At 44.6% G+C, this 15,411-nt stretch overlaps 1 protein-coding gene across 1 annotated transcript in view; it reads left to right on the plus strand.

The window, feature by feature from the left end:
• The window catches only part of LOC100447686 (neuroblastoma breakpoint family member 12), a 2,265,351-nt gene that overhangs the window by 1,224,471 nt on the left and 1,025,469 nt on the right, over positions 1 to 15,411 (plus strand). Inside the window, 9 exon segments of the mRNA XM_055078592.2 lie at positions 137 to 188; positions 977 to 1,140; positions 2,182 to 2,233; positions 2,841 to 2,959; positions 2,962 to 3,012; positions 3,726 to 3,777; positions 4,418 to 4,590; positions 5,631 to 5,679; positions 6,426 to 6,591. Of these exon segments, the coding sequence (XP_054934567.1) occupies positions 137 to 188; positions 977 to 1,140; positions 2,182 to 2,233; positions 2,841 to 2,959; positions 2,962 to 3,012; positions 3,726 to 3,777; positions 4,418 to 4,590; positions 5,631 to 5,679; positions 6,426 to 6,591 (878 nt within the window).

The raw sequence follows: 15,411 nt of genomic DNA on the forward strand, positions 1-15,411 counted from the left end.
TCTAGAAAATTCCTGTCAGAATCCATATGCTTGCACTGAGAATATTTATGTCCTTGTGCTATGACTGGACACTTATTTGGTCATATGTGAAGTGTGATTTGCTTAATGTGACCTGCTTCTCTGAATTTATTTACAGAAAATCAAAGTAATCACGAGGAAGAGGAAGAAAAAGGGCCAGCATCTCCCAGGTAACGCTGTGTAATTGTGGGCTATTAGTTCAATAGTGACGCTTGGAGACTGCAGATCCAGGGAAAATGAGGAAGTGATGAATAGAACTATTTCTTCCATTAACCCCACCACAAATTGTCCTTATTAACACTGTTGTGGGTTATTCATGGCATTTGTGTTGGTTTTAATTTTGTAGTCCCCTCAGGATAGGAACCTGCAATCAGATGAGCCAGGTGAACTAACCAAACAGATTTCTTGGTATTGCCTGTTCTCTCCCATGTGTTTAAATCCAGGGAGAGATGTATATATGCTTTATGCCCATTTGTTGTTAGTATGTTTGCTAGTATTTGTACAAGAAAAGAAATTCAAAAAATAAACATATTATATCAAAATATTGGAAAAATGGGGCCCTTAATACACAAGATCTGTGTCTGCACTGCCTCAAGAGCTCTGTTCACTTGAATGCTGCATGTAAAATTCAAACCAATTCATGCAAAGTGGTTGAAGCCCTGTGTTAGTTCTCTGTGCTGCAAGTCATGATAGTAGTTTACAGGGAGAGTCTGGGCGCCCTGCATTGGCTCATCTGTGGCAAATGCACTAAGCACGACCTGCACATTTTTGCTCTTTCCCCAGAGCAGTCACCCTCCACCCTGGATTTAGAAGGATAGCTTTTTTTCTCTTGAAGGAAAAATGCCTTTGCTTTTTGTGACCACTCGATTCTGTTTCCCATTGGATCAGCTGAAAGGCCTTGTTGTCTAATCTCTGTTGGTTTAATCTTCTGTCATCCCTGTCCTGCCTGGCTCATCAGGAATCTTCAGGAGTCTGAAGAGGAGGAAGCCCCTCAGGAGTCCTGGGATGAAGGTTATTCGACTCTATTAATTTCTCCTGACATGTCTGCCTTGTACCAGTCTTACAGGAGCACCTTTCACTCATTAGAGGAACAGCAAGTTGGCTTGGCTCTTGACATAGGTAGTGAGTACTCCATTGTGAAGGTGATAAAGCTCCAGTTCATGTCCCAGGTAGACCCCATAATCTTTGGGCCTTGTGCCCCTGGTTGGGCTGAGAGTTGCCATCACTGTGGGCAGAACCTATATATCAATGTAGATTTCAGTCATTCTGGAGTCGAGTCTGAAGCACAGGCATGGGGTGGGTCAGTGAGCTTGGCTCTCTTCCTAGTCCCAGGCCATGCCTGTGCCACCCTGGACTGATTGTCAGGACATTGAACTCAAGGCAAGTGTGGCAAACTCACACCAAGCTATGCAGCACATGCCCAGGAGTTGTCTGTCAGATCAGCTCATCTGAATTAAATGTCTCTTGCCAGCTACAAAGTTCCTTATGAGTTTCGTTGCCCAAGCAGGTCTGTGTGGTTCTTCACCTGCCCAAGGCCAGTGTCACCCTTGTCTACCTCTCAGTGGAAGATGTGACCCAGGTTTCACTGAATTTATCTCCATTTTCTGTGTCTTCTAAGTTGGCTTGTTTTAGCTCATCTGTCCATTGTCTTGCTGGTATGTTTTCTAGATAAACAGCTGACTTTTCACTCACAAAAGCCATAATAGCTGATGCTTCTGTGTAGCACCAAGACTCATTTTGACTCAAGAGCTGGTACATTGCACCCATCCATCAAATCTCAGTGTCCACAATCTCACAAACTTTCAAATTCTGGGTATTTGATGAGAGAAAGCTTAATATTGAAGTATCTCTCCTACGAGGTGTTAGAACTATTTGCCTACAATTTATTGGGGAAAAAATTGCTCATTTGTGTACACAAACCTAGGACAGAGCACATAGGGAAGATAACATTCCAAAACAGGGGAATTTTGCCCAGGGCTCATGAAAGGACCCAAGCCAGTTCTCTCAAGACTTGACCTCAGGCCTACTGGGATATTTCTCTCAAAGTCTCCTGTTCTCACACTGACAAGACTGATGTCCCTGTGTTAGGATTGGACAGAGGAATGTTTCTGTGTGCAAGGAAGAACTGCTTAATGTAAGAGGCCCATCTGAATTTATTTGCAGGACCTCAGTGTGATCAAGTGAAAAAGGACGATCGAGAGGCAACATGTCCTAGGTGAGTCTGAGAAATTGTGGGCAGTTAATTTGGTGTTGACAACTGGAGATGCCAAGTCCAGGGAAAACAGAACATGCTGAAAACAATGATTTCATTCTTGTCAGCCAAGCCTGAATTACTCCTACTAATATTGCTGTTGCTTTTCATTGCAGTAAATGTTTAGGTTTCCATTTCTTCCTACCCTTATCATTTACTAACCTAGTGAAGGTTGGCCATACCTCCAAAGCTGTATTCTCATGGTGACTGCACAGAAACTTGAGCACATTTTATGGAACATTATTGAGCCCACTCTATTCATGCTCACTGTTTGCTGTGTGTCCTGAGGGCAATAACTCAGAGTGTCCTTTAACTCCCTCATCAGTGTGTCACCTGGACAATTCACTAAGTTCTCTTTGTCTGTGTCTCTTTCTTTCTGTCTGTATTTCTCTTTCATCATTTACTACCCAGCCGTGGCCTATTCCAACATAAAGGCAATAATTTGTTACCTCATTAATGGATCTGTCCTTTTTCTTTTTTAACCACTTCCTTATGCCCCATGAAATCTAGCTGGGGCTCTGTGGTTTCTCATTTTCCCTCACTTACCCTTTAGTTTTTCCTACTTCTTCAGGCTCAGCAGGGAGCTGTTGGGAGTGGAAGAGCCTGAAGTCTTGCAGGACTCACTGGATAGATATTATTCGACTCCTACCAGTTATCTTGAACTGCCTGACTCATGCCAGCCCTACAGAAGTACTTTTACTCATTGGAGGAACAGCATGTTGGCTTGGCTCTTGTTGGGGACAGTGAGTACCTTACTATGAAGGTGATAGGGCTCCACCTGGTCTTCCAGATAGGGGTCATATTCCTGCTCCAAGTGGCCCTTACTGACCCAAGAGATGTCATTGCCACAGGGAGGACCTATAGGTGCATGTAGGTTGTAATGAAACTCTAGTTCCACTTGGAAGCCCAGACATAGGATGGGCCAGTGAGCATGGCTCTATTCCTAGTCTCTAGCCATGCCTGTGGCAACCTGTGCCCACTCTCAGCACACTGGACCCAGGCAGATGTAAAAAATTCACAGAACTATGATTTGGACTCAAGGGTTTGTAGGTTTCCTCCTTCATTCTAATTTCAGTGTCTAAAATTCTTTCATCCATGAATGAGCTGGGTATTTGATGAGACAGGGCTGAATACTGCAGTTTTCCTCCTAGAAATCATCTGGGGCATTTTCTTTGAATTGATGGGAACAATAAGGCATAACTGTTTCCACAAACTTGGGATAAATGATTTTGGGATAACGATCTACCAGAATAGGGATATTTCACCCTCTGTTCTGAGATGCTAACTAAAGAATCTCTATCATGACCGGCTTTCAGGCCTCCTGAAATATATCTCTCACATTGTCCTGTTCTCACGCTGAGGAGCCTGAGATCCCTGTGTGGGGATTAGACAGTGGGCTGTTACGGGTGTAGGTGAATTGGCTTATTTTGTCTGTCCCTGTCTGAATTTATTGCAGGAATTAAAAAGGACCAAGAAGAGGAAGAAGACCAAGGCCCACCATGCCCCAGGTAACTTTGAGCAATTGTGAACAGCTAATTCTGTGTTGACACCTGGAGACTCCTGGTTCAGGGAAAACAGAGCAGGCTGACATTATCGATTACATCTTTTCAACCAAGCCTGAATTATTCCTACTAACATTGCTGTTGGTTTTCATTGCAGTAGATATTTAGGTTTCCATTTCTTCCTCCCCTTATCATTTACTAACCTACGGTAGGTGGACCATACTTCAAAAGCTGTATTCTCATGGCAACTGCATGGAAACTTGAGCACATTTTATGGAAAATTATTGAGCCCATTCTTTTCATGATCACTGTACACTGTGTGTCCTGAGGGCAGACACTCAGAGTGTCCTGTTAATCCCTCATCAGTGTGTCACCTGGACAATTCACTGAGCTCGTTCTCTCTCTCTCTCTCTCTCTCTCTCTGTCTCTCTCTCTGTCTCTCTGTCTCTCTCTCTGTCTTTCTCTTTCATCCTTTTCCATTTGGCCCTGTTCTGTCCCAAGATGTAGCCAATAATTTGTTACCTCATTAATGGATCTGTCCTTTTCTTTTTATAACTACTACCTTATGCTACTCATGAAATCTAGCTGGGGCTCTGTGATGTCTGATTTTCTTTGGCTTACTCTTTAGTTTTTCCTACTTCTCCAGGCTCAGCAGCAAGCTGCTGGAAGGGGAAGGGCCTGAAGTCTTGCAGGACTCACTGGATAGACGTTATTCACCTCCTTCCAGTTATCTTGAACTGTGTGACTCATGCCAATCTTACAGAAGTGCCTTTTACTCATTGGAGGAACAGCATGTTGGCTTGGCTCTTTACGTGGACAGTAGGTTCCTTACTATGAAGGTGATAAGGCTCCACCTGGTCTTCCGGATAGGGGTCATATTCCTGCACTGAGCAGCCCTTAGTCAGCTGAGAGATGTCGTTGCCGCAGGCAGGACCTATAGGCACATGTAGGTTTGAATGAAACTCTAGTTCCAGTTGGAAGCCCAGACATAGGATGGGTCAGTGGGCATGGCTCTTTCCTATTCTCAGACCATGCCAGTGGCAACATGTGCTCAGTCTGAAGACATTGGACCCAAGTTAGTTGTGACATGTTCACATAACTATGCAGCACATGCCGAGAGTAATCTATCAGACATTCTAATTTGAACCACATATCTCTGGGTAGCTACAAAGTTCCTCAGGGATTTCATTTTGCAGGCATGTCTCTGAGCTTCAATACCCGCTCAAGGTCAATGTCATCTTTGTGTACAGCTCATGCAAAGGTGTTGCCCTGGTTTTAATTAACCTAACCTCATTCTTTGTATCTTCAATGTCTGCTTGTTTTAGCTGATCTGTCTGTTACCTTTTGTTTTGGTTTTGGAAGCAAGACTGAGCCCTGTCACTTTTTGATGCCGTGAATAACCAATGTTTTTTTGTAGAACCAAAGACTTATTTTTGACTCAAGGGTTTGTTGATTTTCTCCCTCATTGTAATTTCAGTGTCCAAAATCCTCACCTTTGTGAACAAGCTGGATATTTGATGAGACATGACTGAATACTGCAGTTTTTTTTCCAGAAATTATTTTGGGTGTTTGCTTTGAATTGATAGGGAAAATATTGCATAACTGTTGCACAAACTCAGGACAGATGATACTGGGATAATGATCTACCAGAACAGGGGACATTTCACCCTTAGGTTCAGAGATGAAAACCAAGGAATCTTTATCATGTCTGACCCTCAGGCCTCCTGGAATATATCTCTCACAGTGTCCTCTTCTCATGCTCAGGAGACAGATGTTCCTGTTTTAGGATTGGACAGTGGATTGCTGCATGAATAGGGGAATAGACTTAATGTGTCTGTCCCTGTCTGACTTTGTTGCAGACATTGAAAAAAATCAAGAAGAAGAAGATCAAGACCCACCATGCCCCAAGTAACTTTGATTAATTGCAGACATTTAATTTATTTTTGATATCTGGAGATGCCAGATACAGGGAAAACAGAACATACCTGTCCGTTCATTCAGCCAACCATGAAATCGCCATATTAGTAATGTTAAGATTATCAGTGTGGAATAATTATTAAGCAGGATTATTAGTTAATATTAATATTATTGGTACAATATTAATAAAGTTGCCTCTTTTCATTTTACACCTGTATTTGTATTTGTTTCTCATGTTAATTCCTTCAAAATTGTACTAATCTTTATTCAATTGACTTTGTTGAACTGATCAATCACATTGTCTGCAGTTTCCTTTTCCGCCTTTTTGGCTTAAAGTGAACTTGAGATGCTCATCCAATGTCTGCCTCTTTGCCATTATATTGGCAAATATCTGAGAGCAGGAATGTGAATACAAATAATTCATATCATGCCAAAATTTTGAGAACAAGAGATGTTGAGGTCACAGTAACTCTATCAGTCTATGAAGACACAAGGGTCTGCTGCATATGCCGTGTTGTAGCTCTTTGGTAGAGGGATCATTCCAACTCCTTCCTTTCCAGCTCACTGTCTACCCACGGCACTGAGCACCTGCTGGAGACAGAGAAGGATCATTCTCTGCCTGAGGGGACTGTTTTTTGCTTCCTCTGGCTTCTCCTGTCAGACTCTCTGTAGAACCAGTTGGGCACTGTAGTTTCTGTTCCCTCTGATGTTTATCTTCTGTGTTCTTCACCCACCAGGCTGAGCCCGGAACTGCCAGAGGTGGAGGAACAGGACGTCCTGCAGGACTCCCTGGATGAAGTTTACTTGACTCCTTCACTCCCCCGTGACCTGTCTGACTGCCAGCAGCCTTACAACAGCACATTGTACTCACTGGAGGATCAGCTCACCTGCTTTGCTCTCGATGTAGCCTGTGAGTACTCCAGCCTGAAGTTCACAAAGCTCTACTATTCTCCTAGGCAGCCTCTATATGTTCTGTTTCCTGTAACTTGTGCAGGTGAGATGGATCATCTCTGCAGCCAGGCCCTGTATATTCAGAGTGTCTTGAATGTGGTTCTTGGATCCAGTTTTATGCTCAGACATTCGATGGGTGGAACCCCTTTCTCTTGTGCCAGGTGATTCCTCTGTCACCCGACCCCTTCTCACAAGAGCAGGCTGTAGGTATCAAAACAGGCCAGAGAGGGGAATGATGAGGGATCATTGCAAACTCTTGGCCACAACAGCTCACCTGGAGAATTTTATATAACAGACTTCATTCCTTAAGATAGGACATCTCTCTTTTCAGACATTATGTTGAGCAGCACCCTTCTCATCACATATCCTGAGCAGCGCCCTTCTCTCTTCTCTGGCCATCCACCTATGCTGGCAGTTTTCCCCCATTATTTTGGAGGGCTGTTTCATGATTCCTGTGTTTCAAGCCAGATTCTCTACTACCTCCTCTGAGGTGGCTTCCCTCCACTGAAGCAGTTAGTGTCCTTTCCTCCATGCATGGCCATGGCTTGCATCCTCTGTAGAGCCCCAGTGGTTTCTTTCATGTGTGGGTTTGTAGTTTCAATCATGTGTCATCTCAGTGCTATATTCTCATGTAAACCATCAACAACTAGTTTCCCTGATCAGGTGCTGGCCTAACTGATGAGCAAAGCACAGTAGTTCTCATCCCCATGATCTCCAGCAAACCCCTCCTGTGAGCAAGTGCCCCTTGAGTCGCTGTTTCATAGGGTGTGTAAGGGAAAAAATATTTTATTTTGTTCTCACTCACTGTGTTTTTTTGTACCATTATTCTGGGAATTTCATGTGAATTGTTACGAGTTTTACCCATCGACTCTTGTAGGAAGAGCAAGCAACTCTGTGGTGTCCCCCATCTGAATATGTTGTAATGAGAGTAGTGACTGAAACTTTTGTCTTCCATTCTATTTTGGTCAGTAAGCACCTTTCCTGCTGGAACCATCCTTTCCTCTGTTTCATTTCTCCTTCAGTTTCAAAGAAGCAAAAGCTTTTGTAGGATCACAGCAATTCATAAAATGAACTAAAATACACATCACCCTTCCACCTGTTGTACACCTTGTCCTTGGCCAAGCAAGCTCTGTCCTTGCTATAACCTATGCAGTGTTCAAGGGGCACTCCCAAGTGGGCAGTGGCACCTCCATGTTAGAGCTGAGGATGCTGAGGCTCAGCAAGGTCCCTTCACTTGCCCAGGATGTCCCGACTAGTCACAGTGAGAACACAGGCTCCATGTCTGCCTGACTCCATGGTGGAGTTGCTGTCATTTCTCTGTGGTTGGATCTCTCAGAGACTGAGCTAGGATGGGTGCTCAAGTTTTTCCCTTTGTAGCAAATCTGTTGGAAATTATTTCAAACTGAAAGAGAAAATTTGCTGGTCTGGTACAAAGAACTCCTGTAGCCCCTCACGCACATAACCCAGTGATAAATACCTTAGTGCATTTTGTCTGTGAGCAGAACCAGTGGCTCCTCCACTCCCTCCAGGGGGACCTACAGCTCCAGAAGGTGCTTGCTGGAAAATGTCTCAGGGAATGAAAGGTCCCAGTCTGTTCCTACCTTGTTTCACCTGGGTTTCTGCTCTCAACATGGCAGTCTTGGAGCCCTTGTAAAGTTACTGGGCTCTGTCTCAGGAACACCCCCGCCAGGTCCAGGCTCCCATGAGAAGGAAGGGAAATGCTCAGACACATGTCTCAGAAGTGAGATGTCTGTGATATGGGCCAGCTCTGCCAGGGCATCATGAAACATGGGCCAGGAGAGGCCACATTCATCCATGCAGACAGGCTGAGATGCATGAATGCACTGTCTCAATTACACCAGAAGGCATCCTGTGTGTGGGTTCCGATGATAACCTATGAAGAGTCTGTACCATGCACAGCTGTGATCCTAGCCGTGGTGCCAGAATTGATGTGCTCCACCTATCCTCTCGCTTCAGGGAAAGTCATAGTAGAATCAACCTAAACCATAACTTGATCACTTATTGAGGACTTTTCCCCACCTGCTCAACTAATAATATGTACAGTATTTCAGAAGTTTGAGATGTTTTTTGTTTTCTTCTGAAAATGCAAAGAATATTAAAAGTATAAGCTTAAGAAGACTTAGTATTCTGAGAAAGAGAGATAAAAGGACTTAACAAAATTAAGTATTTAGAGTTAAAAACATTCCTAAACATTGATTCTAAATAGCACTTGCAGAGGACAAGAATGGGAAGCCTGGGTTTGACCAGGCTTCCCCAACCAGATTTGTTGTTTTGAGTTGTTTCCCCATCTCCCCAATATAAACTACCATGAAGTTGCATTGAGTGTCCTAAGTGATGTTTAATGAACAGTAAACTGTGCCCTGAGCAACTAAGGGGCTCGGGGACAAAGACCCAGAAGCTGGAAGACACCCCATGCAGGGCTGCACCAGAGAGGGGCCAACCTGACTCCAGGGAAGACTCTGTATGAGGGAGTGGTGGGAAGTGATGCTGGATAGGATCATGGGGCAGAAGTTAGAAGGAGCACAAAGGCAGGGTGAGCGGGGAGAGTCACCCAGTGGGCAGTACTGAGAGAGTTTTCAGAAACAGAGTAAGAATGTGGAAAGAACAGGACTTCTGGGCAATAAAATCGCTGAGACGATTGCTAGTGTGAAGATGGCAGAATCAGAGAAAGCAGTTGTGGGGGTGTATGAAGCCAGACATCAGTGATGAGTCTGTGGGGAAAAGAAAGAGAGCTCAGACTGTTACTGTGTCTATGTAGAAAGAATTAGACATAAGACACTCCATTTTGTTCTGTACTAAGAAAAATTCTTCTGCCTTGAGATGCTGTTCATCTGTAACCCTAGCCCCAACCCTGTGCTCACAGAGACATGTGCTGTGTTGACTCAAAGTTTAATGGATTTAGGGCTATGCAGGATGTGCTTTGTTAAAAAAGTGCTTGAAGGCAGTATGCTTGTTAAAAGTCATCACCACTCTCTAATCTCAAGTACCCAGGGACACAATACACTGCGGAAGGCCACAGGGACCTCTGCCTAGGAAAACCAGGTATTGTTCAAGGTTTCTCCCCATGTGATAGCCTGAGATATGGCCTCATGGGAAGGGAAAGACCTGACCTTCCCCCAGCCCGACACCCATAAAGGGTCTGTGCCGAGGAGGATTAGTAAAAGAGGAAGGCCTCTTTGCAGTTGAGATAAGAGGAAGGCATCTGTCTCCTGCTCATCCCTGGGCAGTGGAATGTCTTGGGTTTGTATGATCTATTTACTTAGATAGGAGAAAACCGCCTTAGGGCTGGAGGTGAGACATGCTAGCGGCAATACTGCTCATTAATGCACCGAGATGTTTGTATACCCGCACATCAAGGCCCAGCACATTTTCTTAACCTTGTTTATGACACAGAGACCTTTGTTCACATGTTTTCCTGCTGACCCTCTCCCCACTATTACCCTATTGTCCTGCCACATCCCCCTCTCCGAGATGGTAGAGACAATGATCAATAAATACTGAGGGAACTCAGAGAACAGTGCTGGCCTGGGTCCTCTGTATGCTGAGCGCTGGTCCCTTGGGCCCACTTTTCTATACTTTGTCTCTGTGTCTTTTTCTTTTCTCAGTCTCCCATCCCACCTGATGAGAAACGCCCACAGGTGTGGAGGGGCAGGCCACCCCTTCAAGTCTGATACACTGTGCTCTCAGGAAATGAAGAACAGATACACGGAAGGCATTTTAAATAAAACTTAGAGAAACCTTGGTGAGAATGAGGATGTGCAGAGGGGAGAAGAGAGAGAGAGGAGCCCTGCAGCAATGTGGATCAGGCCCTGAGGGCCCTGTCCCTCTTCTGAGACCGATCTGGACTGGCATGAGGCCACTGGAAGTCTTTCCTTAGTCCACTTTCTGAGAGTGTGATTTCCTCTTCCTGTGGAAATAGCAATAATTTTTATGAGGCGGTGCTGCCCAGACCCCACTAGAGGAGTGGGTAAGATGAGGATTGTGCTGGGTGTTGCCTCCCTACAGAACCACACATGCTGATCAGTAATACCTGTGGCCCCTAAGTGTCCACGAAGGGACTGGTCCCTCTACAACATTGCTTATGGCTGCAGACACCCACTATATGGCAACAAGATGTATATGTGTGGGCAGGTGGTAAAACAATTATAGGCAATGGAAATTCAAAATGTTTCAGAACTCTAAAAAGTTCACCTCATGTAGTATTTGGTCTATTGCAGGGGGCCCCAAGCCCCTGGGGCTGTGGTCAGCTACCTGTTCCTGGTCTGTTAGGCACCAGGCTGTGCAGCAGGATATGAGTGGCCAGCAAGCAAGCATATTCCAGCCTGAGCTCCACCTCCTGTCAGATCAGCGGGGGCATTAGATTCTCACAGAAGCACAAACCCTATTGTGAACTGTGCATGAAAGGGATCTAGGTTGTGTGCTCCTTATGAGAATCTAATTAATGCCTGATGATCTGAGGTGGAACAGTTTCATCCCAAATTGATCCTTCCCTCTTTTCATATCCCCCACCCTTGGTCCAAGGAAAAATTGTCTTCCACAAAACCAGTCCCTGGGTGAAAAAGTTTGGAGACTGCTGGTCTACAGTGTCCCAAAACCCTTTTCCATGGTTCCTTCCCAAAGCTTGGAGGCTCTAAGTCCTCCCCTGTTCTTATACTCCTGTGTGTTGAGAAAAGTAGCATTTCCTATGCTCTGAAGATTCTCCAGAACATTCTTTCTAGGCTGCAGGATGGAGATTAATAACAACAGAATATTTGGCATGGCCTTGTTAGCCAATCCAAAGCCTTCTGGACTGAAGTGGGGGTTTTTCACTTCAGGGACATCCAGCCTGGGTACCTTCCATCTCAGCATACCCAGGCACAGACATGAAGGTGACATCACTCCATTTACATGATGTCTGTCTTTGTGGCCTGGGCCACTGGGTGGCTTACCTCAGAGGCGGAGATGCCAGAGATGGGTGTTCTGGGCATGATTAAGAAAGTGAAAAGTGAGAGCATTCCTACTGAAGCCCCTTCTCCTTTCAGCTCCCACCCAGGCAGCCTGTCCTTATGGGCCTTGGAGTGGAGACTCGAGCCACCATCTGTCAGAGGTGCAGGCTTCACAGGCACAGCCAGAGCCAAGAACCCTGGTGCCCAGTTGTCTGTGACTGCAACTGGATCAAGGGTTTGACTGTGGCTATGGCTTAGCCAGGTGGGGCATTTCCTCCACCACCTGCAGCTTCACAGCCAACGCTGATCCTAGGAAGCAATGGCCCTTCCAAGGTAGGGAAGGAAAGGGCACCAGGAAGTTCTAATCCAGGTGTTGGTGGTCATAGTGCTATGAAGGGAGGAGGCAATGGGGTCTCTTCGTGCTCCCTCTGAGTCAAGCAGAAATCCACAATGTTCCAACCCAGTGAGGTGAGCAAGAGCCCGGGGTTTAGGATCAAATCTGCTCTCAGGTCCTGGGTTTAACCCTTACTCATTATTGACCTTGGCGAAGTAATTTGTGGTGTTGGTATTTACATCTCAGTTCCGTCATCTGTGAGACCTGAAAAATAATATTGACATTCAATTATTGTTGATAACATTAATTATGAGAATTTCCAAAGGGCTAAGTCAATAAAAATTGCTCAATAAATCTGTGAATAGATGTTATCTAATTCTGTTATCTTTCTGGTAAATTAGCACTTAGGAAGTATTGTGGGATCTGGCCAGCAGCCCACAATGCAATGGGGCTCTTTCTTTGTTCCCAGGCAGATCGGCAGGTCGAGAAATAATAGACACACACAAGGTAGTGAAAGCTGGGTCCAGGGGTGTCACCACCTTCTGGTCCCGTGATGCTGCCAATGCACTGGATATACCAGCATTTATTATTAAGTTTAGTGAGGGCGGGGGTAGGTTAGTGAGGAATTTAGGATCATTTTTGATTATGAGGTGAGATGGTCACATGGGGATGAAGTAATTTTTTAACATAACATCTGTATGCAGAAGTACAGCATACAGAGATAAGAATTTACAGTATAGTGTGTGCACCAGTAATTTCTAACAGAGCCTTAAAACAGAAACACAGCCTTTCCATAACCGATGATTAGCAAGATATTAATCAGCAGTAACAGTTGCAGCAAAAGCTGCTTACAAACAATCCATAGAAACAGGACGTGAAGCTAGATAACCAGTTAGACCAGAAATCCTCAGAAGGGAGTATGCCTTAACCCCAAAGAGACCTAGAAGAGCCGTGGCAAGATGAGGGTGTTTATAGCCCTATCTTATCCATATGAACAAGCGCCCCCCATGTGTTCGTTTATAGGCTCTCCACAAGGGTTGCATTCCATTCCCAGAGCTATGAACATCTGCTTTTCTGGGATAGGAATCTTGGTGATGTGAAACCTCCCTGACTGCACATCTGTTCACAGGGTCTCTGCAGGGGGAAGCACCCCACACGCTGTTGGCTCATTCTGGCGCCCAACCTGGCATTGTCTTTACACAATCCTGCATGCAATTTTATATTTACAATAATCAGGAGCATTTCATCTTTTATTCCATAGCAATAGTTTCAGGGGGTCTCCCTACAGGAAGTGACTTCACATGCACTGTTTCATCTTAGGGAGAGTAACTGTTAGGATCTCTACTTTCTAGGGACCCCTCTTCCTGTGTTTTCTTAGAAAGTCTCTTTTGCCAGTTTTCTTCCTCTTTGTCAGCAATCCTTTTTAAGTCAATTTTCCCCTATCAAGCACTTTCAGTAACAACCTATTAGGTACATTCAGTAAAAGTGCAAATCCTGGGCCCACAAGTCAGTCTCCTGACATACCCAGCTTCTTGCTCTGTTTTATTTTTCCCCTTGTTTTGAAATAAAAGAATAAAATGGCAACCTTCTCATGGAAAGTGTACAAATCTGTCTCTTTTATGAAACTCCATTTAGTTCATCATCTCCACTCACATCCATGGCCATGTCCTCAGTTTCCTTCTCCCACGGTTCCACCTCTGCTCAGATTTCCTGAAAACCCTGGGTCGTGTTCATCCTTACTCTCCGTCCCACTCAATATCTCCTCCTGGAGCCCCTGGGGCTGCCTGTTGCTCATCTGTCAAGTGATGCCCCCAGCTGAGGAATAAGGAGACCTGCGTCCTCAGGAGGAGGGAGGGTCATGTGAGATTATGAGCACCATCTGGGTCGTGGAGAGGACACATGGAAGATGCTCAGTGAGTGTCAGGGGATGTGTGGTCCCTGACACATGCCCTGATAACTTTAAGTATTTAAACTGATTTCTTCCACTGATGTCTCTTTTGCTTCTCCATGGATTCCCACACCCCCAGTCAGGACTCACCCACCTGGCTCCAACACTCTCACCTGCTGGCTTTCCCAGGAGTCCAGAGCACTAACCAGGCTCCAGGCAAGAGGACAGAATGAATGCCTTTTGTTTCATTCTCCTTTACTGGTGACTTCTCCCTGCTGTCTAATAGGGCATTTGTTTCTCACCATGTCTTCCCTCTGTCATTCATCTTATTTTTCTGAATTTTTTTCCAATTTCAATGGACCAGATTATAATGTTAGTGATTATAATGCTAATTCAACATCCTCCACATCCATATGTAGTACTTTCTTCCAATAGATTTTTATATATAAATACATGCATTTATGTCATTTGTCATGTACATTATGCATATTTGGCATGTATTTTTAATTAAATGTGTATATATGCTATATACATATCTGTATGATCATTTCATCAATATCCCATCTTTAGTCTTCCCAATTCTTTTCTCTCATATGTGCATTTAATGTTGGTTTTGCTTGATTTTTAGCATCTCCTCCCTCCCAAAACACAGCCTGTATCCAGTGTGACTTCCTTGCCTTTGCCTTATCTACCTAGAAGCTATTTATGTTTATTGAATTCAAGTTTCTTGAATATGTTTGTTGAATGTGTTTATTGAATTCAAGTTTCTTGAATATGTTTGTCAGTTGAGATCACCTTTTCCTCCCGGCAATCTTGTCATTACCGGGTGATGCATGAAAAATCAACAATGCAGAAAATACCAAAATGTCTTTCTTGGCTTCCCTTTACCCCTTGGACTTTCTTGTCCAAGGCCACTTTCCTTCTCTGATGATCCTCTTGGGTGGAAGAGAAAGTCACAGTAAGATCATGGACGACAGTGAACACTGTTGGGTGTGGTTTCATTTTCAGAGCTGGGTTTAGAGCCTTCCCTTGAATGAAGAACCCTCCCCAGCTAGAAGGGGATGCTCTTGAAGGCTCAGCTGACAACACACATGGGCATCAAGTCATTGGCCACATTCATCCCTCAAGTGTCCTAGAACCGAAGATGATCCAAAAAAAACTGCTGTTCAGCAAGTGGAGACTGGCATGTAGATTCCCTGGCCTGCAAGCTTAGGGTAAAAAGGTAATCACATCTATGGCTCTTAGCTGCACTCTCTCCTGTGTCTATGATGACAGCTCATTCTCCCATTGCTTTTCTCTTCCCTATTTGTTCTCCCCAGTAGCTGCTGTCATGTCTGTCTGGTTTTACCTCTGTGTCCCATGAGCTGCCACCCTGCCAGGACCTTCCATTCCCATCTGCTCTTTGCTCTCTGAACTCTGCTCTGTTCCCACTGCTACCATCTTGGGCGTCCCTCTCACTTCAGAGTTTTGTTTGTCTAGATATTGAGAATATTTCTAAATGCCTTAAGGTGTAACCAGGTGTGGAATCAACTTCAGGGAATTAGAGAAAATAAGTTGGTCCATGGTTACAATCCCCACTCTCTCTTTGCTAACTGCAAGTAGAC

Source organism: Pongo abelii, chromosome 1 (genome assembly GCF_028885655.2).
Source record: "Pongo abelii isolate AG06213 chromosome 1, NHGRI_mPonAbe1-v2.0_pri, whole genome shotgun sequence".
Classification (NCBI taxonomy): domain Eukaryota; kingdom Metazoa; phylum Chordata; class Mammalia; order Primates; family Hominidae; genus Pongo; species Pongo abelii.